The sequence below is a fragment of the Pseudorasbora parva genome, chromosome 13 (genome assembly GCF_024679245.1).
Source record: "Pseudorasbora parva isolate DD20220531a chromosome 13, ASM2467924v1, whole genome shotgun sequence".
In the NCBI taxonomy this organism is placed as follows: domain Eukaryota; kingdom Metazoa; phylum Chordata; class Actinopteri; order Cypriniformes; family Gobionidae; genus Pseudorasbora; species Pseudorasbora parva.
This window is the reverse complement of record NC_090184.1, coordinates 43,900,131-43,926,070: the sequence shown is the minus strand read 5'-3', so window position 1 is coordinate 43,926,070 and position 25,940 is coordinate 43,900,131. Positions and strand designations below refer to the sequence as shown.

Sequence of the window (25,940 nt, the reverse complement as noted above, 5' to 3'; positions counted from 1 at the left end):
GAGGACAAAATGTTCACTTGCTGCCTAATATATCCCACCCACTAACAGGTGCCGTGATGAAGAGATCATCAGTGCTATTCACTTTACCTCATAATGTTATGCCTGATTGGTGTGTGCGTGTATATATATATTTAAATGTGTGTAATGCCTTTGGAATTGATGTGTGTGTGTGTGTGTGTACCTTGTACAGCTTGTCTCTCTTGCAGAGCTGTATGCTTTGAGCCCAGCGCTGGTTGCTCTTGTAGAGATGAGCAGCGATGCGTCTGAACTCAATGAGCTCGTGTGTCTCCAGCCTCTGAGCTAAACCGATGGAGTCGAAGTTATCGTACGCGTCGATGGAGGCGCGCAGACCCTGAGCAGGACGGCAGAGGAACACGCTTCACATCACTGCTGTAAGTCAGAGAGATGAAGAGCACGTGTGTGTGTGTGTGTGTGTGTGTGTGTGTGTACCTGATAGTCCTCCTCCTCCGTCAGCAGGTTGTTGAGCGCTTCATTCACGGCTCGGTTATTGTGCCGCTGCACTGATCTGAGGTACGGTTTAACCAGACGCAGCTGATTCACCTGAAACACACACTTTATTAGTCATTAGCTTCATTACTTAACATTAACTAATAAAAATAAAATTAATAATAATCTACAGCAGTTCATTTTAACATTTACTAATATATATATATATATATATATATATATATATATTGTTGTGTTTGTTGACATTAGTTATTGCACTGTGAACTAACATGAACAGCTGGATTTGAATTAAAAAAGATTAACAAATACAGTAATAAATGTATTGCTCATGGTTAGTTAGTTTTTGTTAATACATTAACAAATGATACCTTGTTTTAAAATGTTACCAATATAAACTATTAAAATTATTTTTTGTTTATTGAAATAAAGCTGAAATAAAATAAAAATATTACATGGAAAACTTAAATGACAGTTAGAAATTTTGTATTAGTACTAAAATTAAAGGTTAAATCACATTTAAATAAAGCAGAAGATAAATATTTAAAAGACACAATAACTAATAAAAACGACAAATGCTCAAAATCTAATTATTAAAAGTTAAACTAAAATAATTCAAAATAGGAATAAATACTTTAATGGCATATAACAAAAAAATTATATAAAAATATTATTTAAATAAAATAACCACACACACACACACACACACACACACACACACACACACACACACACACACACGATTTAGCAAAAGGCAAACTACAGATACAGTTTAATTATACATAATGAGTTATTAATATTTCATTGGTTCTATGGTTTTTGTATGTGTTCATAATTTCTTTGTATGACAGCCTGGCCAAAAAAAATTGTACCAAAATTTGTCATGTTTCATTGCATAATTATAACAAACTAGAAATGTTTAACACTATTTAATAATATTTGGATAAAGGGTGAAGATGTAAATATTCCTAGGCTGAACATCACTTTTATGTGTTGAGTGAACAACACTCTACTTTATATATATATATATTAACACACACACACACACACACACACACACACACACACACACACACACACACACACACACACACACACACACACACACACACACGCACACTACCCGTACCCGGCTGAAGTAGCTGACGGCTCTGCTGTGGTCTAGGCGAGGAGTGAGTACAGTCAGCAGATCATTGAGCAGCAGTGGTTTATAGTCCAAATAAAACTGCAGAGATTTATAATACAGCTCCACATTCGCCACCTTTATGAGACAAACGAGTGAACAGAAGAAAAAACGAATACACAACAATAAAGATCACTGACACAAAGATGATGTTTCTCTGCAATCAACTCTTCTAGAGTTTCAGAAGAGATCTCAAAGTCTGCATGCAACTCAAACAGTTCTCATCAAATGCACACACATGCTATAGTGCAAGACTCTTTCTGCATAACAACGGTCGACTCCTTCAGGAGAAACATCTGAGACTTTATTAAAACATAACTGAGAACTCATTAAGCCATGAGAGAGCAACAATTGATCAAAGTGTGTGTTTGTGCATCTACACACGCATTTATGCATTTGACAGACACTTTTATCCAACGTGACTGAATTCAATCTATACATTTTTTACTTTCCGTTTTTTACTGGAAATCGAACTTATGACCATCACGTGACGTTGCTCTATTTGTGGAAGTACAGTAGGGGTGTAACGATATATCGTTTAAACGATGTATCGCAATATAAAAATGTGACGATATATATTGTTGATGGAAACGATATGTTTGAGTTATGGAGTTGTTTTATTCAAGGCTCAACTTGCTGTAGTCGGCCTATTTAAAAGGTATAATTCACTGTGGCAAGCAGTGGGGCGAGGGACCGCGAGAGCGGGGCCGGTGACGAGTGGTAATGAGTACCAGCTGCGCGACACACCGGTCTCGTCTCGCGGCCAGGTGACGGGAGTATAAAAGGAGGAGCCAAGGCAGAGGAAGACGAGAGAGGACCAGGCCTGGATTTTATGTTATGTTTACGTTTTGTTTTGTGTGTGTGGGCAGTTGTCCACGAGGGGCTGCCCGCAGTTTAACTTTCGTTTTGTTTATTTATTTTGAATTAAAGTTTGTTGAACGTTCGCCGGTTCCCGCCTCCTTCCTTCCATCAGCGAACCCCGTTACATTCACCCAAACACAAATTTACAAATGAACCACAAATATAAAACTATGTCATCATTTACTCACCATCATGTAATTCTTCGTTAACTTCCAAACACAGACGAAGATATTCTTTATGAAACCTGTGGGATTTCTGTCCATTTCTGTCATCCATTATTCCTCAAAAGATCCAAAAATGTCCTAAAGGCAATGTTTAAATAACGAATCGAGTGTCTAATTCAAATCCAAATCTTCTGAAGAGACACGAGTGATGGTTTATGACGAACAAATTTACAGTGACGCTCATACTGTAATAAACACGGACGTTCAGATTGCGTGATGCGCGGAAAAAACACAGTGAGTAAATGCAGAATTAAAGTTCTTGGATGAGCCGAACATTACAGTTAGAGAGGTCATTTTAATGAGCTTCCTTGCGATTAGATCTGTGGCGGATTGCATGCATTGATCACCTGAAGTGCGGTCTCCATTTTAGATGGTTTATTCTTATATGTACAGTGCATTAATAGCAGGAGAGGCAACGCTGTGAGCACCAGGAGTGAATGCTGCCTGCATTGGAAGCATGAGTAATGCGTGAGGGGGAAAAATTCATGTTTACGGAGTTTCAGTGACATTACAGTCTATATATTATATATATGACTAAATATATAATGTTGAATATAATGTATAATGATGCAATGGGGAAATATTTGGGGGTCCTAATAATAATAATAATAATAATAATAATAATAATAATAATACACAAATAATTATAATAATAATACACAAATAATAATAATAAAATGTAGGAAAAAAATTTTTTTGGGATACACATCGTATCGTGAGTTCAGTGTTGTGATATATATCGAATCATCACACAAGTGTATCGTTACACTCATAATGTACAGGATTATTTTCTGCGCGTCACCTTGCTGATGAGCTCTTTGAAGGAAGCGTCTCTCCAGGCGTCTGTAGGGTGTGTCATCATCGTCAGGATGGCGTTGTCAAACTCCTCGTATTTATCGTACAGGAGCACAAGCTCCGCCCACAGATGGGCCTGTTCAGCCGCTCGTAACACCTGACCAATCACAAGACAGCAAATCATAAACACAAGGGACCTACAATACACAAAGCATAACTTTAACATAACATTGACACTAATCATTTCAAATGTTGTGATCAACAATATGTGAATGTTGAATATATTAGAAAATATGTTTTATAATATATATAGTATAAATTAATATAATAAGTATATTCTATATAATTAAAATAAAATATGATCTAAAATATAAAGATATATTTTAGGAGAAAAAACTATTATATATATCTTATATATCTTTTTTTATATCTATTTATATATCTTTATATTTTAGATCATATATTATTATAACTTATTATCATCATATTATAATTATTATTATAACTATAGAATATACTTATTACATATATATATATATATATATATATATATATATATAAATGTACTAAGTATATTCTATCATAGGTGTAATTTACGGGTGGGACATGTCCCCACCACTTTTTTTAAAATCTTGCTTCACGGATGAACCTAACTAATACAAACAAAACATCTCTGGTTAACTAGAAGAGTATCATTTCATTCGTTTGTTAAATAAGAGGCGATCTGGCGCTCGTGTCCGCTGTTATCAGTGCTGCAGATTTCTCTCGCGGCTCATGCAGTCTTCACACAGACGAGCGCTTTAATCTAACGCTTAACGCCGTTGCAGAGACTTTCTATTTGTTCCGGTCAGATCACGAAACAAAATGCACAAAAACTGTCCCTGCTCTTGATGCACTGATGATATTCGGTTTTGATGAGAGAAAAAATAGACCACGAGGGATTAGAAACGAGAACTTCTAACAAGTTTAACAGACTAGACCAGGGATTATAAGCAAAGTGTGCAAATCTATTTGCCTTTATTCAACTGAAAAATCTTGGCACAACGCTATATTGTGTTTAGATGCAATAATTAAATGAGATCTATATCATTATATAGATTATATATAGATATATAGATCATTATACATATTATAAATGAACTATTTAATTGATTTCCAGACATCTTAATACTAAATTTTTCTGCAATTGTTATTGTACATATTTTACATCTGATATAACATTGTATCAGCAATGCTACCCCCCTTAATACGCCATATAGTGCGTATCATATGCACGCGAAAAACTGCCTACCAAATGCACGCCACAGCTCATTTTGACGTATGAGCGCCCCTCTTACGTCAAAATGAGCTTTGGCGTGCATATAGTACACAGTTTTTCGCGTGCATATGATACGCAATTTATGTCCCACCCACCTTTTAAAACAAAGTTACGCCACTGTATTCTATATAGTTATAATGATATATGTGTATATATAACTACTATCTTCTGAAGGATCATGTGACAATGAAGACTGGAGCAATGAGGCTAAATATTCAGCTTTCCATCACAATAATACATTAATAATACTAATAATAATAATGATAATTTGACTGTATTTTTGATCAAATAAATTTAGCCTTGGTGAACAGAAGAGAAATATTTCTAAAACACCAGCATCTTACTGACTCCAATAATAAACTAAATTATTATAAATATAATTTAGCAGATATAATAAATAAAATTAGTTACAGCACAAATAAATAAAACAAAAAACAAAAAGCAAATACAAAAATGTGCTAACATGATGTGTGACGTTCCTGCAGTGCTAATGTTGGATACTAATTAGCATTTTGCAAATATTGCTTTGAAAGTTAATGCATTAGGCAGAGGCCTTTATCCGACGTGACTTGCGTTGCATTTACGGTTTACATTCGCTCAGTTCATGCAAACCCATGATCTTGCTCTATTATTTGAGCTACAGAAGGATTTTTTCAGCCCAGACTTTGAGAAAGGCATCAGAGAAGAGAACGTACTTTGGGGATATTGACTCGAGACCAGAAGAGCTCCAGATGTTCTCTCATCCTCTGGGGTTTGTATTTGGAGTAGAGGATGGCCAGCTCCGTGAACATGCCCATGTGAGCGCGCTCCAGGCCTAACGCCGCCTCCAACAGCACGATCAGCTCCTCGAAATACCCCCGATCCTGAGACAGAGAGAAGAAGACGACGTCTAAAACCTGCACTGATGACATCCAGACGGACTGAGAGGATGAGGATGATGAAGATGAAGGTTATTTACCTGATAGTAGTTAATGAGTTCCTCCAGTTCATCAGCATGAGTGACGATGTGAAGGCCGGAGATCTGCGCTAACCGGAACTCCTCTCCATCCACACACGCAAAACACACCTAACACCAACATTAAACTTCACATTACTCAGAATAATGACTGACATAAATAATAAACTCATTGAATTTAATTATTATTTTTTTAAATGACAAATTATTAATTAAAAATTTAGCTGTGACCTCCTGGGGGGATTTATTAGCCTGGATGGCAGCCGAACTTAGCCCCGCCCACAACATTTTTAGCTCGGGCAGTTTGGTTTGGCCTCGATCCATAGAGGAGTGATTATCTCCGAACAGAAACTGTTCTGACCAATGAGATCATCAGGGCGGGCTTTAGCCGATGATGGACAGATGATCAACAGAAACGTAATCCTCACGTCATCAAAGGGGCTTGGATTATATTTGTTCGAATCCTAAACGGAGAGCTTGTTCGTATCTGCATCACCTTCACATTTTCTCTCAGAAATGATGATCATGTTGAGTAAGTACTCTGTGTATCATTAAATTATTTTATTTTTTTACAACACCGGCTAAGATCGTTTATTCAGCCTCATTCCAGCGCGCATGCAGACAGGGTTGCCAAGTTTTTACAACAAAACCCGCCAACTATTAGCCCTAAACAATAGCTTTTTGTGCGGTTCTCCGGGAAAAATGCCGTTTGGGGGTAAAATGTGTGTTATTTTGGCAAGGTTGCTGCTAAAATTCGCACTCATGGGTCTATATATCACATAATAGTCGCTTCAACCCACGGACATAGAAAACAACCCGCGGAAAAAAACATGGACTTGGCAACACAGTGCAGTTGAGCTCTGTTGACATTTGACAACTAACGTTATGCATCGCTTCGTTGCTCTGATTGGTTGTCGGTCTGTCCAATCGAGGTCTTTCCTGGTTGGGTTGAAACACGCCCCATAATCACAGCCCAATGAGCATCAGACTCATATTCTGACTAGAGCTGAGGATGACCACGTCAGGCTAGGGATTTCTTAAAGCTCAGACAAACATACTTAAATTTTTATCACTTTTAGCAGTGTTTTATGTAACTTCAAAAGGTTTCCTACCAAAACTGTGTATTTAGACCATTGGAAGCTTTTCAATTCGGGCAGACCAAATCCAGAAGGAAATCCCCAAAAAGGTCCCAGAGCTAAGGAGGTTAAAGTCTCCATGAAATCAAAAAGCCAATTCCTATTTTTAATAGGAATATAGGAATATTGCAGTAAATGATTAATCCGTGCACATCATTATTGTTTCTGGTAATCTTGAATCAGAATAACTTCTTCTCTGATGATGAGGGTGGGGCAACCTCTCACTCACGTCACATCAGATCAGCCAATAGCAAACCACCATCCAATCAACTCCCCACAGACATTTGTTCCTGTTTGAGAAGCGTTTCACTCGCATATACGGCACAATAGGGAAGAAAAAACGAGTGCAGCTTCCCTTTCATGCCACTTTAAAGACTCTTGTTTTCTAATCTCACCTCTTTCCAGGTGCGTGTGCAGCTGGCCTTGCGTGCGCTGTCGACGGCCGCCTGAAACTCTCCGAGATGAACGAGTGTGGACGCCAGGCGAGCAAAATTAGACACGTTATTAAAGAGCAGACGGGCGGCTTCAAACATGCGCTCTTCATAACACCTCTCACCAACCTACAAAGAGAAACACATTATATATATGATACATAAGATATACATAAGATATAATAGATGGACAATAGATAGAATATAATTACAATTCTTTAAAGACAAGTTTGGTTTGCATTAGGGATGCACCGAAAATTAAGTCAAAGGGTTCAAAGGGAAAATGGGATTTTAATGAAGCCATTCTAAATATTAATTTTACAGATATTTATTATTAAATAAAAATTATTGTGACGGTTCCGTCAGTTTGTTTAATCCTGAGTTACAGGTGATTGCCTGAGGGAAGGCGTGGTTTCGCACCTGAACCTAATCATGTCCCTTTAAGAGGGACTGGATCAAACCGAGCAGGAGTGAAGAGCACGTTTGGGCCTGGCATTGAATGCAGGAGTGGTTTGTCCGTCGTTTGTTCATCATGAGAGTGCCTGAGATCTGATGTTATGTTGGAGTTGGAGGGAGACCACAGCCGCATCGGAGTTCACGTTGATTCATCTTCCCCGTGTCGATCCGCATCACCTGTTCGTTATTTGGTTGGATTGATTACATGCATTTCATACTTGCACTTGCACGCTTACATACTGACTAACATGTACACTGAATATTCAACATTTTATGTTAATATTACTTTAGTGTATTAAACATTATTCTTTATACAGCGGTTGTGTGGCGTCTCCCTTTGTTTGTTGCGGTTTACGATTGGAAATCGTAACAAATGGGGGCTTGTCCTAAAGAGTAGTTTGAATGTGGAAGCTCATTTTTTTTTGGTTATTAGTGCTGCTTTGTTGGATGCAAGTGTGACTAATAATTGAATCCTTGTTTTTTCACATATTTTGGAGCTATATATGTGAACTAATGTGTGAACGTACGTTGTGAATGTCCCGCAAGATTGAAGGTAGTCGTCAGTTTGAGGTAAGTGCATTTTCTTTTTATGAAGTTGCAGATAGAGCTTATTCCTCTTTTCCCATTAGGGTTGAGCAACGCTTTGCGTTGATTTGTTATTTTGCCTTTCTTATTTTTGTGCAGGCTTTTGGGTGAAGCACACCGCCGTGGTTGCGAGTTGGGCTGCTTTGCTCAATTTCAAAACTATCGGTATTTTGGTGTTTAATGACGCTTTACTCTTGAAAGCTGCATGAAGACTAGGTAAAGGATAGTTTAGTGAATTGATAGGAAGTGTAGATGGGGAAAGAGTGAATGGGTTTTTGTCTGTAACTTCGATAGGTTTATAAATGCACTTTTCCTTAAAATTAGAGTAACTAATACATTTAATATGGCATCCGTTGAGGAGTTTGTTAAAGTGGCTGCAGAAGATGGGTTAAATTTGTTGATGAAACAACAGTTGTGGGAACTGGTTGAGCACTTTAAGATTGGTGATGTGGATAAACGAATAAAGAAAAACGAACTTCGTTCTATTGTGAGAAACTGGCTAAGTGAAAACAATTTGTTGACCATTTCCGCACCGAGCAAGCATGAGGGTGTAAAAAGTTCGCTTGATATTTTTTCCGGATTGTCGTTTGAGCAAAGAAAAGAGATTTTGCAAATGCAACAAATTCACGATAAAGAGTTGATAAAGGAAACCAAACAGTATGAGTTTGAGATTGAAAAATTAAAAGTTGATAATTCGCTCAAGCTACGTGAGATTGACTTTGCACGTGAGAAACTAGAGGCTGAGAAATCCGAACGAGAGTTTGAGTTGCAGACGGAGCGTCTGAAACTGGCAAAGGAGGGTAGATTATCCCATGAGAGTGGTGATAAATTACATAGTGGTTTTGATTTAGCTGGTAATTTGAGATTGCTCCCTAAATTCAACGAACATGACCCTGATGTTTTTTTTTCTTTATTCGAGACTATAGCTGAGGAAGGTAAATGGCCAAATGCTGTTAGAGTTGTAATGCTTCAAACTGTAATTACAGGCAAAGCACAGGAGGCCTATGCAGCGCTTACCATGGAGGATAGGAGAGATTATAACAAGGTAAAATTGTCTATCCTAAAAGCTTATGAGCTGGTTCCTGAAGCATACCGCCAGCGTTTCAGGAACTGGAGGAGAAGTGATCGCCAAACACACTCTGAGGTGGTAAGAGAACTTGTTTCACACTTTGACCGTTGGTGTAATTCTTCTGGTGTTGAGGATTTTGAGAGCTTACGTGACCTTATTATTCTGGAACAGTTTAAAAACATTGTTCCTGAATATATTGCTACATACATAAATGAAAAGAGACCAGATGATGCTTTTCAAGCTGCAGTTTTAGCAGATGATTACATATTGACGCATAAAACTTCGTATAGAGAGGAGCGATCAGGGCGTCACCACGGTAATTTCAGTGAAAATAGAGTTGTGTCAAAGAGATTCGAACCAATGCATATGTCAAAAGTTGATAGAACTCGTCATGAGAGAGCTGACCGAGATTTAGTGTGCAATTACTGCTTTAATATTGGGCATTGGAAAAATAAGTGTCCGGTTTTGGCCGCAAAGCTGAAGTCCAGCCAAAAGAACAAGTTGCATGTTAATGTTAATCCTGTGTTAATGACTGTGACTACTCCAATTTCAAATGAGGTTGAGAGGGGCAGATCTTTGGAGGAAGGAAAATCAGTGTCTGATTCAAAAACCGAAAACACAAAATTTGCTCCGTTTATTTCACAAGGTTTTGTTTCTCTGACTAATTCTGAGGTTAAAGTTCCAGTTTCAATTTTGCGAGATACAGGTTCCTCGGAATCCTTTATTCTTGAATCTGCCTTACGTTTTTCAGAGACATCCAGTGAAGGGAGGAATGTTCTGATCAGGGGGATTGGGTTGCAGACTCTTTCTGTTCCTTTGCACAGGGTAAATCTGACGTCGGAGTTGGTTTGTGGAGAAGTGACCCTGGGAGTGCGTCCATCATTACCAGTGGAGGGTGTCATGGTAATTCTTGGAAATAATTTAGCTGGAGGTAGGGTATGGCATGATGTAATACCACCACCTCTTGTAGTGCCTACTCCACTGGTTAAAAAGTCTGATGCGCTTAAACAAAAATTCCCTGAGGTGTTTACAGCGTCTGTAGTAACTCGTTCAAAACGTCGTGAGATGTCTTGGGAGGAAAGGGAAGTGAAAAAATGTGTTGTGCCTGGTTTATCAGCTCTTTCTCCAATTTCTCATAGGGAGTTGGTGATAGCACAACAGAATGATCCTGGGTTACAGCAGTTATTTGATGTTGTGATCTCATCCCAGGAGGTAGGAGATGCTGTCGGTGGGTATTTCATTCAAGATGAGGTTCTCTTGAGGAAATATGTGCCTTATAAGAGAAGTTTGATGGAGGAAGCTGTGATTCAAGTTGTGGTGCCAAAACCATTTCGAGAGGTGGTAATGCGAAGTGCACATGGTGAGGTTGTAGGTCATTTAGGAGTGAATAAAACTTATGACCGAGTTTTGCGACAGTTTTATTGGCCTTGCTTAAAGAAAGATATTTCAGCTTTCATTAAAACGTGCCATACATGTCAGCTAACCGGCAAGCCAAACCAATCTTTGAAACCAGTGCCTTTGTGTCCTATAACTGTTACAAACAAACCTTTTGAACATCTGATAATTGACTGTGTTGGACCGTTACCGACGTCTAAATCAGGTAACACGTATTTACTTACGGTGATGTGTCAGGCAACTCGGTACCCAGCAGCCTATCCAATTCGAAAGATTACCACTAAAGTAGTTGTAAAAGCGTTAACCCAATTTATTTCTATTTTTGGGATACCTAAAACCATTCAGAGTGATAAAGGTACCAACTTCACATCACGTATGTTTGCTGAGATTTTGAGAGTGCTTAAGGTAAAACACAATCAATCAAGTGCTTATCATGCGCAAAGTCAGGGGGCGCTCGAACGGTTTCACCAAACATTAAAGGCGCTGTTACGTGCTTACTGTGTGGAGTTGAATCGCGACTGGGAGGAAGGGTTACCGTGGTTGTTGCTTGCAGCTAGAGAAGTACAGCAGGAGAGTTTGGGTTTTAGCCCAAACGATCTGGTTTTCGGTCATAGTGTAGGTGGTCCTCTTTCTGTTTTGCGGGAGGAATTGGGGGAAAAGGATCCTCCGGAAAAACTGTCAGAATATGTGAACGGTTTCCGTAGGCGCTTGTTTTTGGCGGGAATAGGTGCTCAGAGAAATCTTATTGGTGCTCAGAGTAAAATGAAGAAGCACTTTGATAAACATGCAGAATGTCGAGAGTTTACACCAGGTGATCAGGTGTTGGTTATGTTTCCTTCGCCTGGATCTCCTTTTTGTGCACGATTTACTGGTCCATACACTGTTCTTCATAAGATGACTGATCAAAACTATCAAATTGAGACTCCAGATCGTCGAAAAGCTAAACAGTGTTTTCATGTAAATTTGCTTAAGCCTTACCACTCTCGTAAGTCTGAAACTCAGCTGGTTAAACCTGTTGCCTCTGCCGTTGTTGCTCTTGATGATTCTCCACCATTTTCTGTAGAAGGAGGGGATGATGTGATTGTCCCTGAAGATTGTGTTTTGCTTCCCCGATTAAAGAATTCGGAGACTCTTCAGAATTTGGAGGTTTTGTTTTCACATTTGTCAGAGGTACAGAGGTCAGAATTGAAAAGGCTGATTTTTGATTTTCCCAGTTTGTTTGCAGATGTGCCAACTCGCACGCACCTGATCCAGCATGACGTAGATGTGGGAGATGCAGGTCCCATTCATCAGCGTTTTTACAGAGTTCCTGTCAGCAAGCGTAGAGTGATGGACTCTGAGGTTCAGTATATGCTTGAAAATGAAATTGCTAGTCCTTCATGCTCCAGTTGGGCTTCACCATGTCTGCTGGTGAGGAAGTCGGATTCTACTTATAGGTTTTGTACGGATTACCGTAAGTTGAATGCTATTACTAAATCTGATGCATTTCCCCTTCCTCGAATGGAGGATTGTGTGGACCAGGTGGGTAGTGCAAATTTTGTGAGCAAACTGGACCTTTTGAAAGGATATTGGCAAGTGCCTTTAACTCCTAGAGCTCGAGAAGTAACTTCATTCATTACACCATCAGGGTTATATTCATACTCTGTGATGAGTTTCGGTTTGCGAAATGCACCCGCAACCTTTCAGAGATTAATGAATAAGGTGACATTTGGTCTGGAAGGGTGCGCGGTGTATTTGGATGATGTTATCATTTTTAGTGATACATGGGAACAACATATGGTACGTCTTCATGCTTTGTTGACACGTCTGGCTGAGGCATGTCTTACAGTTAACCTGGCAAAGTGTGAGTTTGCCAAGGCTACTGTGAGATATTTGGGGAAGGAAGTGGGACACGGTGTGGTGCGCCCAATTCACGCTAAAGTTTTAGCTATTCAGAATTTTCCTCCTCCATCAACCAAGAAAGAGCTGATGCGATTCTTGGGGATGGTGGGGTACTATCGAGGTTTTTGCCCAAACTTTTCAACGATAGTTTCCCCGTTAACTGATTTGTTGAGAAATTCGGTCAAGTTTGTTTGGAGTCTAAATTGTCAGAGAGCCTTTGAAAACGTTAAACTGTTGCTAACTTCTGCTCCTGTTTTAGCTGCTCCAAGGCTGGATAGACCATTTCAGATACAGGTCGATGCTAGCCAGATTGGTGCTGGGGCGGTTCTATTACAAACTGGTGAGACTGGACTTGAACATCCTGTGAGTTTCTTTTCTCGTAAGTTTAATACTTATCAAAGAAACTACTCTGTGATTGAGAAAGAGGCATTATCTTTAATTTGGGCTCTTCAGCACTTTGACGTGTATGTGGGTGGAGGATTACCTGTGGAGGTTTATTCCGATCATAACCCTCTTACGTTTTTGCACTCCTTACAGTCGCCAAGTCAGCGGTTAATGCGCTGGATTCTCTTTTTACAGCCTTACTGTTTAACTGTCAAACACATTAGGGGCTCTGAGAACGTAGTGGCAGATGCGTTATCTCGTGTTCCTGATGAGATTGAATAGTATGTTGTGGTGTTGGAGTTGTTTGTTTTTTTTTCTTTTTGCTGTGCTGTCTTTGCTGCCTTAAATTTGCTTCCAGGATCCGGATTGCTGGGGGTAACGAGAGCAGAGTGGAAGAATGGAAGTGACTGAGGAAAACACTATCATACTGGATTTGGAGGTTATATTTAAAACGGAAGTATTTGTTGTTTTGTTTAAACTTATTGTTTAAAGTTTTGATCCTTATCTGGTGATGGCGGATTTTTTTAAACGGGGGTGTGTGACGGTTCCGTCAGTTTGTTTAATCCTGAGTTACAGGTGATTGCCTGAGGGAAGGCGTGGTTTCGCACCTGAACCTAATCATGTCCCTTTAAGAGGGACTGGATCAAACCGAGCAGGAGTGAAGAGCACGTTTGGGCCTGGCATTGAATGCAGGAGTGGTTTGTCCGTCGTTTGTTCATCATGAGAGTGCCTGAGATCTGATGTTATGTTGGAGTTGGAGGGAGACCACAGCCGCATCGGAGTTCACGTTGATTCATCTTCCCCGTGTCGATCCGCATCACCTGTTCGTTATTTGGTTGGATTGATTACATGCATTTCATACTTGCACTTGCACGCTTACATACTGACTAACATGTACACTGAATATTCAACATTTTATGTTAATATTACTTTAGTGTATTAAACATTATTCTTTATACAGCGGTTGTGTGGCGTCTCCCTTTGTTTGTTGCGGTTTACGATTGGAAATCGTAACATTATAAATTATATTTAATACAGAAATATATATATATATATATATATATATACACACACACACACACACATACATACATACATATATATATATATATATATATATATATATATATATATATATACATATATATATATATATATATATATATATATATATATATATATATATATATATATTAATGATTAATATTGTTATTTGTTCAGGTATTATTACTTTGAAACAATGTATAATGACATGCTAAACAAGAAATACAATAATGTTAATATGTATTACTACAAGGTGTATTTAATATATACATACAAACACACACATATACTTTAATATATTATAATTACATTCATATGATATGATATAATTATAATATAATTTAATGTGAACATATTGAAGGGGGGAGTGGGCCGACACCCTTGCCTCTTCATCATATGCCTCTTCATCATATGCATCTTCATCATATGCATCTTATCCTTTTGAATGATTTTTAATAACCTCATGAATTAAATAATCAGTTATTATCCTTTCAAAATAATGAATTTTTGACAATCAATTTTATGTGATCATTAATACATTTAACTATTATTTAATATGATTTTGACTCTATGTCTGCTGTATGGTGTCTAATTTGCTTTCCAGAGACGGTCTGACAAAGACAGTCTGACCCCTATCTATGTGCCCTGACATAGACAGCCTGACCTCTATCTCTGGGTCCTGACCAACAGGGCCTTGGAGAGAAAGTTAGAACTTCCAAGAGGTGAATCCTGCCTGTTGTTAGTAACCCCAGGACAGGATGGGGTGGGCGGATTTGAGTCTCCCAATTGTGATTTCTTCCCATTTATATAGTGTGATTTTTCCCATTGATAGAAGTACATTTTTGTCTTTATATTTCTTTATATTTCTTTATAGAATGAGGTAGATGACATTAGTCTTTTACTTTTCTTTCTGGAGATGTGTTTGTCATGTGGTGTTGATATCTTGTTCTGTTGGTAAGCTCACTGCTGCGCTAACCTTGGAGGAGAGATGTGCCCTAGAGTCTTGTGTGTGTGTGTGTTACATGTTCTGTGCAGGTCTATGGAATGGATTGGACCGCTTTTCTCACACCCTTGACCTCTTGGCGTCTTTCTAGGACTCCCCTGAAGTCAACACTACCCCAATCTTGGGATTGTCTGATGTATACATCCTGATTAACAACAACAACATCATCTATCTATTCTCACGTGACACATTGTTTAGACTTTATGCCAATCAGTAATATTCCACGTGTTTGTAATGATGTAAATTATGCCCTTGAAATTGGTATAACTGGTGTGGTAATTTTGTGTAGAGTAGAGTCTGGCCTGACACCGCCCTGAGAGACTCTAAAGCTGACTCTACTGATGAAACTGCAAACTATTCTTCAGTAAAATTCTCTACGATGATTGAACATCCTGACTGCTGGTCTTCATTTCGCATATCTGGTCTATGGGTCAAAACTGTAACCCCTAACAATATTTAAAGGAGCACTTTGTAACTTTTTTGCAGTAAAATATCCAAAAACCACTAGGCCAGTGTTATATATTTTGTTCAGTTGAGTTCTTACAATATCCCAAATGTTTCCAACTATTTGTAAATCATAGTAAATTGCTACTTTAACCAATGAACTGGGATATGTGAGGTAGAGCCCTGCATGGGCCTCAAATCTAGGCCCTAGCCCGAGACGCTGAGGCCCTAGCCCGGCCCGTGTCCGACAGCGTATCAAAATTCTCGGCCCGAGTCCGACTGGAGCCTGAAAAAAAAGACTGAATGGTCTTTTTTTTTTTTTTTACATTGTTTTGACGAGCTGAGGCAGGCTGATTCTGCTCGCGGCTCTCGCAAACGGAGCTAAACAATCTAAAAACAAATAATAAAAAAAAGAACATGCAGGTTGTCTTATAGCCTACCTTACACCTACGCAAAATGAATATAAATCCCATCTTCAATTCCCGGGGTATATGCTCATTTAACGGCGTTTACAGCAACGGAAGCAAAAGATTCAAGATACATTTTATTCAGCAGCTCATTTCCAATTCAAAGATCACATAAGAGAGAGCGACGCACTGGTAAGATCATTTAGTCTCATTCATTTTTATTGAAGATGATTGTGTTTTTGAGCATCTTAGACTTATTTTAAGTTTCATTTACAGCCATTTGCGTTGGCTTGCATTAGTCATTTGCGGCGATGCGTGTTGCAGCGCCATCATATCTATCTGACTACAACATATATAGCCCATAATACATTGTGACACATAATGACATTTTCATGTTTGAAAGTCTGTAGGTTAACATAAATGCAGATAGGCCTAATTGTAATAATAAAAAACAACATAATTACCGATTTTGAAATATTAAACCAGTCAATACAGAACGAAATATTCTGTAGCCTTTTGCCGTCAATATGGATATGGTTTGGGCCGGCTACTGCCGTCGTTGTCTTTGCTGTATCAATAGGCAATATATTTATATTTAACATGAAGTATAGGGCTTCCCTGTACATTAATAGCAGCAGACGCCCCGCGGATGACACGCAACAGAAACGCCACGCTCACACCACGCTTGCAGTGTGTCTCCGGCGTTAACTCTAGCAGCTGCGCTGAAGAAACGCGCGGTGCTGCTGCTGGCGCGGACTCTGAACCTATGCTCTGAACACTGTGTGCGAGCCATCTTGACAGTCGCGTTAGCTATTATGGTCTCGTGTTGTTTCCACCAGCGCAGAACTCATTGTTCCTTTTAATTGATAAAATAAATATAAAACGAAGGAGAAGCCTAAAAAAAGGCCCGAAGCCCGGCCCGCGTTTTAGGCATGACGTGAAAATTGGCCTGAAGCCCGGCCCTAGGGGCGTAAAAAAAAGTCGGGGCCCGTCGGGCTCGGGCATAAATGCAGGGCTTTAATGTGAGGGCGTGGCCTGTCAATGACATCATATCTGTGTTACCCTCGGTTACGGTTTTATTCTGCAGAAATGCTTTACTCTTAGCAATGTGAACAAGAGTCACAGCAGCTGCTGAGCGAACACCGAGTAACGTCGAAACACACTCAAATGTGTCTGATATGATAAACAGAGCTGCGTTCCCTCACACTCATGACCGAAAAAGAGGAAATGGCACCGGCGACTGTGTCATAATAAAAGTCCCGGTGCTTGTGTTTTGTTCAATCACTCCAGTGGCCTTGCTCAGCTCCTCAACACTCGCTCCGGCTCTTCATCACACTACAGTAACGTTAACAATCACATTTATGAACATGACTTCTGCCCGAGAACATGAGTCCTATCCCGATTCTTTCCTTTTGAGATTCTGAGCTCAAACTTGTCGTCATCAAACTACACCTTTGTTTTGAATAGGCGCCCTCTAGCGGACGGAAAAGTGACATAGTGCACCTTTAATAGTACTACAACAGTAATATTTGTATAGGCTAGTTATTTCAAACAAAATAAAGCTTTCGGTTTCAAGAACGTGTATTTTGGTGCATCATTAGTTTGCATGTGTAAATCTGCGTACTTGCTGTATGTGAGCGTTGTTGGGGCCGTTGATGAAGTCCTCCAGCTCAGTGAGACGGTTTGTTTTAGCAAGAGCGAAGATGAGCTCCGTCTCCACGTAAGCCTCTCTGGCTTTCTTCCTCGCCATCTGAAGAAACTTCACCAGATCCTCCCAGTTACCTGTTCAAACAGACATATTATATTGCATTATGTGTATATTTGTTTTTATTCTGTGAATTAATGAGGATATATCATAAAATTATATTTTACATTCCGTACCATTTAAACGAGAGTTTGTTACATACAACAACATTTACAATTCAAAACACACACCCTAGTCAAACGAAAATCCTAGTTTAAGAAAACATGACTAACATTATAGGTGGACTGAGAGGAAAATATAAAATGCAGCAAAAATGTAAAAAATTGCACATTTAATAAATCAGTGTCAGAATAATAATATGACCTTGTTTTAAAGCCATGTATAAACAAATATCAAATCGATTTACAGCATTATGGAAGCTTTCCAGCAATCAAAGCCTCTACACATCGAATCTTTAAAGGGTTAGTTCACCCAAAAATGAAATGTCTGTCATTAACTCCTCTCCCTAATGTCGTTCCACACCCGTAAGACCTCCGTTCATCTTCACACACAGTTTAAGATATTTTATATTTAGTCCGAGAGATTCTGCCTCTCCACTGAAAACGTTTGCACGGTATACTGTCCCTTTCCAGGAGAACAAGAAAGGGAATAAAAACATAATCAAAGTAGTCCATATGAGACATCAGTGGGTTAATTGGGTGTACTCACACTAGGCACGGTTGCCATGAACTGGGCACAAGTACGAATGCCCCCCCCCCCCCCCCCCACTCCCCCGCTGGCCTGCACTCACATAGGGTTTCAGCATTCGTGCCGGAGCACGCTTACGTCATTATGGTGCGACGGTTTCGGGTTTCAGCATTCGTGCCGGAGCACGCTTACGTCATTATGGTGCGGCGGTTTCGGGTTTCAGCATTCGTGCCGGAGCACGCTTACGTCATTATGGTGCGGCGGTTTCGGGTTTCAGCATTCGTGCCGGAGCACGCTTACGTCATTATGGTGCGACGGTTTCGGGTTTCAGCATTCGTGCCGGAGCACGCTTACGTCATTATGGTGCGGCGGTTTCGGGTTTCAGCATTCGTGTCCGAGCACGCTTACGTCATTATGGTGCGGCGGTTTCGGGTTTCAGCATTCGTGTCCGAGCACGCTTACGTCATTATGGTGCGGCGGTTTCGGGTTTCAGCATTCGTGCCGGAGCACGCTTACGTCATTATGGTGCGGCGGTTTCGGGTTTCAGCATTCGTGTCCGAGCACGCTTACGTCATTATGGTGCGGCGGTTTCGGGTTTCAGCATTCGTGCCGGAGCACGCTTACGTCATTATGGTGCGACGGTTTCGGGTTTCAGCATTCGTGCCGGAGCACGCTTACGTCATTATGGTGCGACGGTTTCGGGTTTCAGCATTCGTGCCGGAGCACGCTTACGTCATTATGGTGCGACGGTTTCGGGTTTCAGCATTCGTGTCCGAGCACGCTTACGTCATTATGGTGCGGCGGTTTCAGCATTCGTGTCCGAGCACGCTTACGTCATTATGGTGTGACGGTTTCGGGTTTCAGCATTCGTGCCGGAGCACGCTTACGTCATTATGGTGCGGCGGTTTCGGGTTTCAGCATTCGTGCCGGAGCACGCTTACGTCATTATGGTGCGGCGGTTTCGGGTTTCAGCATTCGTGCCGGAGCACGCTTACGTCATTATGGTGCGACGGTTTCGGGATAAACAGAAAGAGCGGCGCTCTCTGAACACAATGGAGTCCATCGCTCTGTTTTCTTTGTGGATAATTTTGTGTCGTTTGGTCCACGGTGGTCCACAGCCCTCTCACAGCCTGTTGTTAAACAGATGTGTCGCCTTAGTGGCGCGAAAATGTTCACGTAATCGTGCTGCTCGTATTATGAGTTTTGCAAGGTACCAGCTGAAGTGCAGCAAGGACTTTGCAGCTTTGATTACGGACTCCAGCACGGTTAGCACTCTCACTGCATGCGAACCGCACCCGAGTCCAACTGAATCGCGCTCTGGCCCACCTCTTCCAAGCAGGCCAGGGCCGGCTAATCGAGCCGAGCCCGGGCACGGTTCGGAGCACTCACATTAGTCAAACGAACCACGCTTTGGTAGTCAAACGCACTCGGGCACGGTTCAAACTGGCTAGTGTGAGTACACCCTTAGAGTCTCTTGAAGCATCCAAAATACATTTTGGCCCAAAAATAACAAAAACTACGACTTTATTCAGCATTGTCTTCTCTTCTGGGTTTGTTTTCAATCCTCAAATAAAGACTGGAACGGTTATGAATCAAACTGCTGAAATCACGTGACATTGGCGATCCGAATCATGAATCAATATGCTGAAAATGAATCTTTATTTGAGGATTGAACACAAACCCGGAAGAGAAGCCAATGCTGAATAAAGTCTTAGTTTTTGTTATTTTTGGGCCAAAATGTATTTTGGATGCTTCAAGAGACTCTAATTAACCCACTGATGTCTCATATGGACTACTGTGATGATGTTTTTATTCCCTTTCTGGACATGGACAGTATAGTGTGCATACACTTGCATACGCTCTCGGACTAAATATAAAATATCTTAAACTGTGTGTGAAGATGAACGGAGGTCTTACGGGTGTGGAACGACATTAGGGAGAGGAGTTAATGGCATCAATTTCATTTTTGGGTGAACGGGTGGTTTTAGCACAGATCATCTCTCACCGTTTTTACTGGCAGCATCCACCACCTCCATGTACGCCGCCGGCTCTCCTGCTTTGATGTAGGAGTCGATGGCCTCTTTGACCAGCCCTCTCTGAAGCTGAGCCTGTGCGAGCTGACTCCACACCGACCCCTCGCCGCAGCGCTCCGCAAACTCATACGCCCGGTCCAGGTTCCCAATGTGCTCGATCAGAACCTGCGCGTGAGAAACACCAGGCATGACATGAGTCCAGACGCGTGTGTGTGTCGCGATTATGTGTATATGTGTACCAAGGTTATTATAGTTTTGCATTTTATTTAGTTTCACTTTAAGTTTTAGTATAGTAGCAGTTACCAGAACAAAGTGAAGACTACTAGTAGTTGCGGTTGCACCCGTGTCTCTAAGCGGCTTATTCTAAAAGCTTAAGTTTAACATTCGTCTCATTATTACCTTGTGTAATTTCCCATTTCACTACCACACGCATTTCACAGGACAGAGGTTAATTCTTCAGCTCACGCCAACGAGCAAACGCTGGTCACATGTTGATCCTCCTCCTGCCTTTAATCACTTTTTCGTTTCCTCTTATTTCTTTCCTCCAACAAAACCTTTTCTTTCTTATTCGTCTGTGCTGCTTCGGACATGACTATATTATCCGACGAACAAAGTTGGGCCTGCACGTCCGAATGTAAGGAAGTGTGTGTGTTGGTGGAAGTGACGTATATGCCGTAAAGCAGTCGAATTTTGTAGTTCTTTTTGTTTTTGGGTTACTACCTGAAACCCGAAGTTTAAAAGTACGATTAAAAACGATACAGACCCCATCAGGCTATGGCAGACGTGTCATTCAACCTATTGTAAGTCGATGTATCATCACAAGAGTCTTGAAAATATATTATGAAGGTTAAAAAGTTACCTAGTGCTGCTTTAAGATGGTTTATTCTTACATACTGCATTAATAGCGGTGGATGCAGGACATAGCGAGCATAGGGAGAGATGCTGCCTGCATTGAACAAGTGAATAATGCGTGTGGGGAAAAAATATTAAGTTTGGAGCTTCAGTGACAATATTACATTGATAATCTTATTACATAGAATCATAAAAAAATATATACATAATGTTGATTTAATGTATAATAATGACAATATTTGTGGGTCTTGATAATAAAACGCAAATAATAATAATAATAATATAATAATAAAAAAGTAAATCAACTTTTTTTTGGCTTAAAATATCGGGATACATATCGTATCGTGAGTTCAGTATCGAGCTACATATCGAATCGTGTATCGCAACACCCCTAGTGTGTACCTGTATCGCTGAGGTGTTGACGTCAAACTTCTTAAAGATGGAGAAGGCCTCTTCATAAAGCTCGTTGCTGATGGCGATGTTCGCGATGTCTGGAGCGTCGTAATTGTCCAGCCGGTTGATGTACTCCATGACCCGCGTGCGGTCCGCTTTTATAGCCGTCAGGATCAGCAGGTTCTGCAGGTTTCTGATGCAGAAAACATTCACAGTCAACATTCATATATTCAACATTCAAATATATTTTGCATAATCAATATCAGAAAACTAGATCATTCCCATTATAATAATATAATTAATATAAATTACAATATTTACATGTATTTATTTAGCAGACACTTTTATCCAAAGCTACTTACAATAGGGATACAAGTCATTAATCTTATTTCAATAAAATAAAATAGGTTGCTCCCTTTATAATTAACCCTCTAATACTTTACATTTATTCATTTAGCAGACGCTTTAATCCAAAGCGACTTACAAATGATGAATACAAGTAACTGATTATTCTAATTTAATTTATTATAATATGTAATATAATGCATGTATTATAAATGTCATAATGTAATTTAACAATGTAATGCATTATATTTATTCTCTTAGCAGATAATAAAAATCTTAGCAGACAAAAATCAAAAATGAAAAAAGTATAATATAATAAGTTCTGTCAAATTGATTTATCGCATCTAACATAAGTTTGTTTATGTACATATTATATTTATATATATATTATACATGTGTGTGTATATGTGTGTATATATACACACACACACACACACAAACACACACACACACACACATATATTATATCAACAAACTTTTATGATCTCTAATATAATATAATTAAGGAATTTGTCAGTATTTGTCATTAATCTTATTTCAATAAAATAAAATTACATAAATAGATTGCACCCATTATAATCAACAATATAATATAAAAAAAATACACTTATTCTTATAGCATATGCTTTTATCCAAAGGTAGTTACAAATGAGGGGGGGGGGACTAATTTAATGTATTATAAATGTAATAATGTAATATAATTTAACAATGTAATGTATTACATTTATTAATTTAGCAGATGTTTTTATTTAAAGCTATAAATGAAAGCTTATAAATGTAAAATTTTAAAAGCTATTTATCATCTAATAACGTAATATAATATATAATAAATTAGTGCTGTTAAATCAATTAATCACAATTAATGGCATCTAACATAAAAGTTTGTTAATATAATATATATGTGTGTATATATTATACTTTATATATATATATATATATATATATATATATAATACATGAGTTTATGTCTGTGTGTATATACACACACATATAGTAGTATCAAACTGATTAATCACATTTAACAAGTTTGTTTATATAATTTGTGCATATATATATATATATATACACACAGTGCATTTACATATATGTGTGTGTGTATATATATACATATATTATATAAACACAAACTTTTATGTTAGATCTGATTAATCAATTGGTCAGCACTAAATACTGTAATGTAATATAATATAATAATTCATGTCAGTCAGGAATTTCTCAGTATTTGTCAAAATACATACTAACTTAGATTTCTTCTTTAGATTTTTGCTATGTATTTTATTAATTATATATTTAATTTTAAGCATTACTTTAAAATGTTCAGCTTGTGTCCAGCATAATATGAAAGATCCAGCGGTGTGACACACACAGTAACATTAGACACTTCCTGTGCGGACTGACCTGTGCTCACTGAATATGGAGTTCTCCACAACGATTTTCTCCAGAAGTTCAATGAGCTCATTGGGCAGATCGGCCGTCATAAACGCCTTCACCGTCACGGACACTTCCTCAGGATCCTGCGTCTCCGGCAGCGCGGTCTGAACCACCTGCACACACTCCTCACATCACTAACGCCCGTTTCACACACACTCCGTCTGCAGTGTGTGTTGCGGTGTGTATGCGGTGTGTGTTGCGGTGTGTATGCGGTGCGTGTTGCGGTGTGTATGTGGTGTGTGTTGCGGTGTGTATATGGTGCGTGTTTTTTTACTTTTTTTTAACCTAAATGCCAGGTAAGGTGTCGTTTCCTTGCTTTACTTGAGAAAAAAAGCCATGTGTTGACTTTGAAACGAGTATATTTTAAACTAAAAGCATCTGTGCTGAAATTGCTAGATTTTCACATCAGTACGTGTTTATTTTAATGCAAACAATGCACACACTGCAAAAAATGCTTTTCTTACTTAATATTTTTGTCTTGTTCAAAAGTAATTGTCTTGTTTTGGAGAAAAATAACTCAAAATGAAGAGAGTTTTTGCTTAAAATAAGCTAAATAATCTGCCAGTGGGGTAAGAAAAATAATCTTAATTCAAACAGAAAACAAGATTATTTTTCTTACCCCATTGGCAGATTATTTATCTTATTTTAAGCAAAAACTCTCTTCATTTTGAGTTATTTTTCTCCAAAACAAGACAATTACTTTTGCTTGTCTAGTAAATGTTTCTTAATGTAAGAATTTTCAGATGTTTGGACTAGAAACAAGACAAAAATACTAAGTAAGAAAAGCATTTTTTGCAGTGTGTGCATTGTTTGCATTAAAATAAACATGTACTGATGTGAAAATCTAGTAATTTCACCACAGTTGCTTTTAATTTAATTTGTAACATGGGTACGGAAAACGTGTGTTTTTGTGTGTGTGAGGTGCAACTCTTGCCTGATCGATCAGTGGCCGTCTGTAGGGGTTCGTCTCCTGCAATACTCCAGCCCAAAGATCTGGATCTTTCCGCCGCACCAGGTACCGCGACTCGCTTTTAAACAAGGAGTTTTCATTGCACACCTGCAAGAGAGAGTTATGATTAGGCCTGTCACGATAACTACTTTTTGTTTCACGATATATCATCCCAGAAAAAATTGCACTAAACTATATTATTGTTATAATCCTAATATAACAGCATAATAATGCAAGTACACCTACACACTTTCAAATGACAACCTTTTAATTCTTTAGATCATGGAAATTAAAGGGTTAGTTCACCCAAAAATTAAAATTCTGTCATTAATTAGTTACCCTAATGTGGTTGGACAGCCATCAGACCTCCGTTCATCTTCACACACAGATGAAGATATTAGTGTTGAAATCCGATGGCTCAGAAAGGCCTTCATTGACACCAATGTCATTTCCTCTCTCAAGACCCATAAAGGCACTAAAGACGTCGCTACAAAGCCCATCTCACTACAGCGGCTCTACTATCATTTATGAAGACACGAGAAGAGTTTGTGTGCGCAAAAAAACTAAATAACGACTAGTATAGTGATGGACCGATTTCAAAACAAAGCTTTGAACCGTTATAAATCAGCATATTGATTCATGATTCGGATCGCGTGTCAAACTGCTGAAATCACGTGACTTTGGCGAACCGAATCATGAATCGATTCACTGATTCATAACTGTTTGAATCTTTGTTTTGAAATCGGTCCATCACTATACTAGTCGTTATTTAGTTTTTTTGCACACAAAAACTATTCTGGCCTCTTCATAAATGATTGTAGAGCCGCTGTAGTGAGATGGGCTTTGTATCGACGTCTTTAGTGCCTTTATGGGTCTTGAGAGAGGAAATGACATTGGTGTCAATGAAGGCCTTTCTGAGCCATCGGATTTCAACACTAATATCTTCATCTGTGTGTGAAGATGAACGGAGTGTGACGGGTGTCCAACGATATTAGGTTGTCTTGGACTAATAATATATTTAACGCAAATGTTGTTTGCAAATAGTCCCAAAAAGATTACTTCCCAACTAGTAGACCTAGAATTTTGTTCACTGTTCTGTTTGACCTGGCTTTGGCCTTGCTTTGAATTTGTCTATTATTTTAAATAAAAATAAAAACATTTATTATTTCAGTATTACATAATGATATAATTTATATAGGCTATATATAAAAAATAAAAATAAAAATGAGTAGGCAAGAGAAGCCTATATGAACCATTCACAAGAAAATGAACCGTACAGAAATGAATGTCCAAATTCAGAGGAACAGTTCATGTTCAGAAGAAATATTCATGTTGAAGAACTGTTAATAATAAAGATTGAGAAAATTGGATCAGTTGAGCTCTTTATTTTTGTAGAATACTTGATGCGGCCCAGCCTGACCCAGAGCTAACTCCAGCGAACCCCGTGTAAATTGAGTTTGAGACCCCTGATTTAGTAGCCTAGAAATCTAGACGCACCCTAGCGGCAGC

At 39.0% G+C, this 25,940-nt stretch overlaps 1 protein-coding gene across 4 annotated transcripts in view; it reads right to left on the bottom strand.

The window, feature by feature from the left end:
- The window catches only part of cltcl1 (clathrin, heavy chain-like 1), a 145,670-nt gene that overhangs the window by 17,730 nt on the left and 102,000 nt on the right, over positions 1–25,940 (bottom strand). For all 4 annotated transcript variants that reach the window (XM_067414540.1, XM_067414541.1, XM_067414543.1 and 1 more), the window contains exons 18-29: positions 24,417–24,539; positions 23,450–23,595; positions 21,716–21,899; positions 20,434–20,626; positions 17,661–17,818; positions 7,333–7,497; positions 5,805–5,912; positions 5,542–5,709; positions 3,536–3,685; positions 1,595–1,726; positions 451–561; positions 182–352 (exon numbers count right to left, since the gene is read on the bottom strand). In XM_067414540.1, coding sequence (XP_067270641.1) covers positions 182–352; positions 451–561; positions 1,595–1,726; positions 3,536–3,685; positions 5,542–5,709; positions 5,805–5,912; positions 7,333–7,497; positions 17,661–17,818; positions 20,434–20,626; positions 21,716–21,899; positions 23,450–23,595; positions 24,417–24,539 — 1,809 coding nt within the window. The remainder of the gene's footprint in view (positions 1–181; positions 353–450; positions 562–1,594; positions 1,727–3,535; positions 3,686–5,541; positions 5,710–5,804; positions 5,913–7,332; positions 7,498–17,660; positions 17,819–20,433; positions 20,627–21,715; positions 21,900–23,449; positions 23,596–24,416; positions 24,540–25,940) is intronic.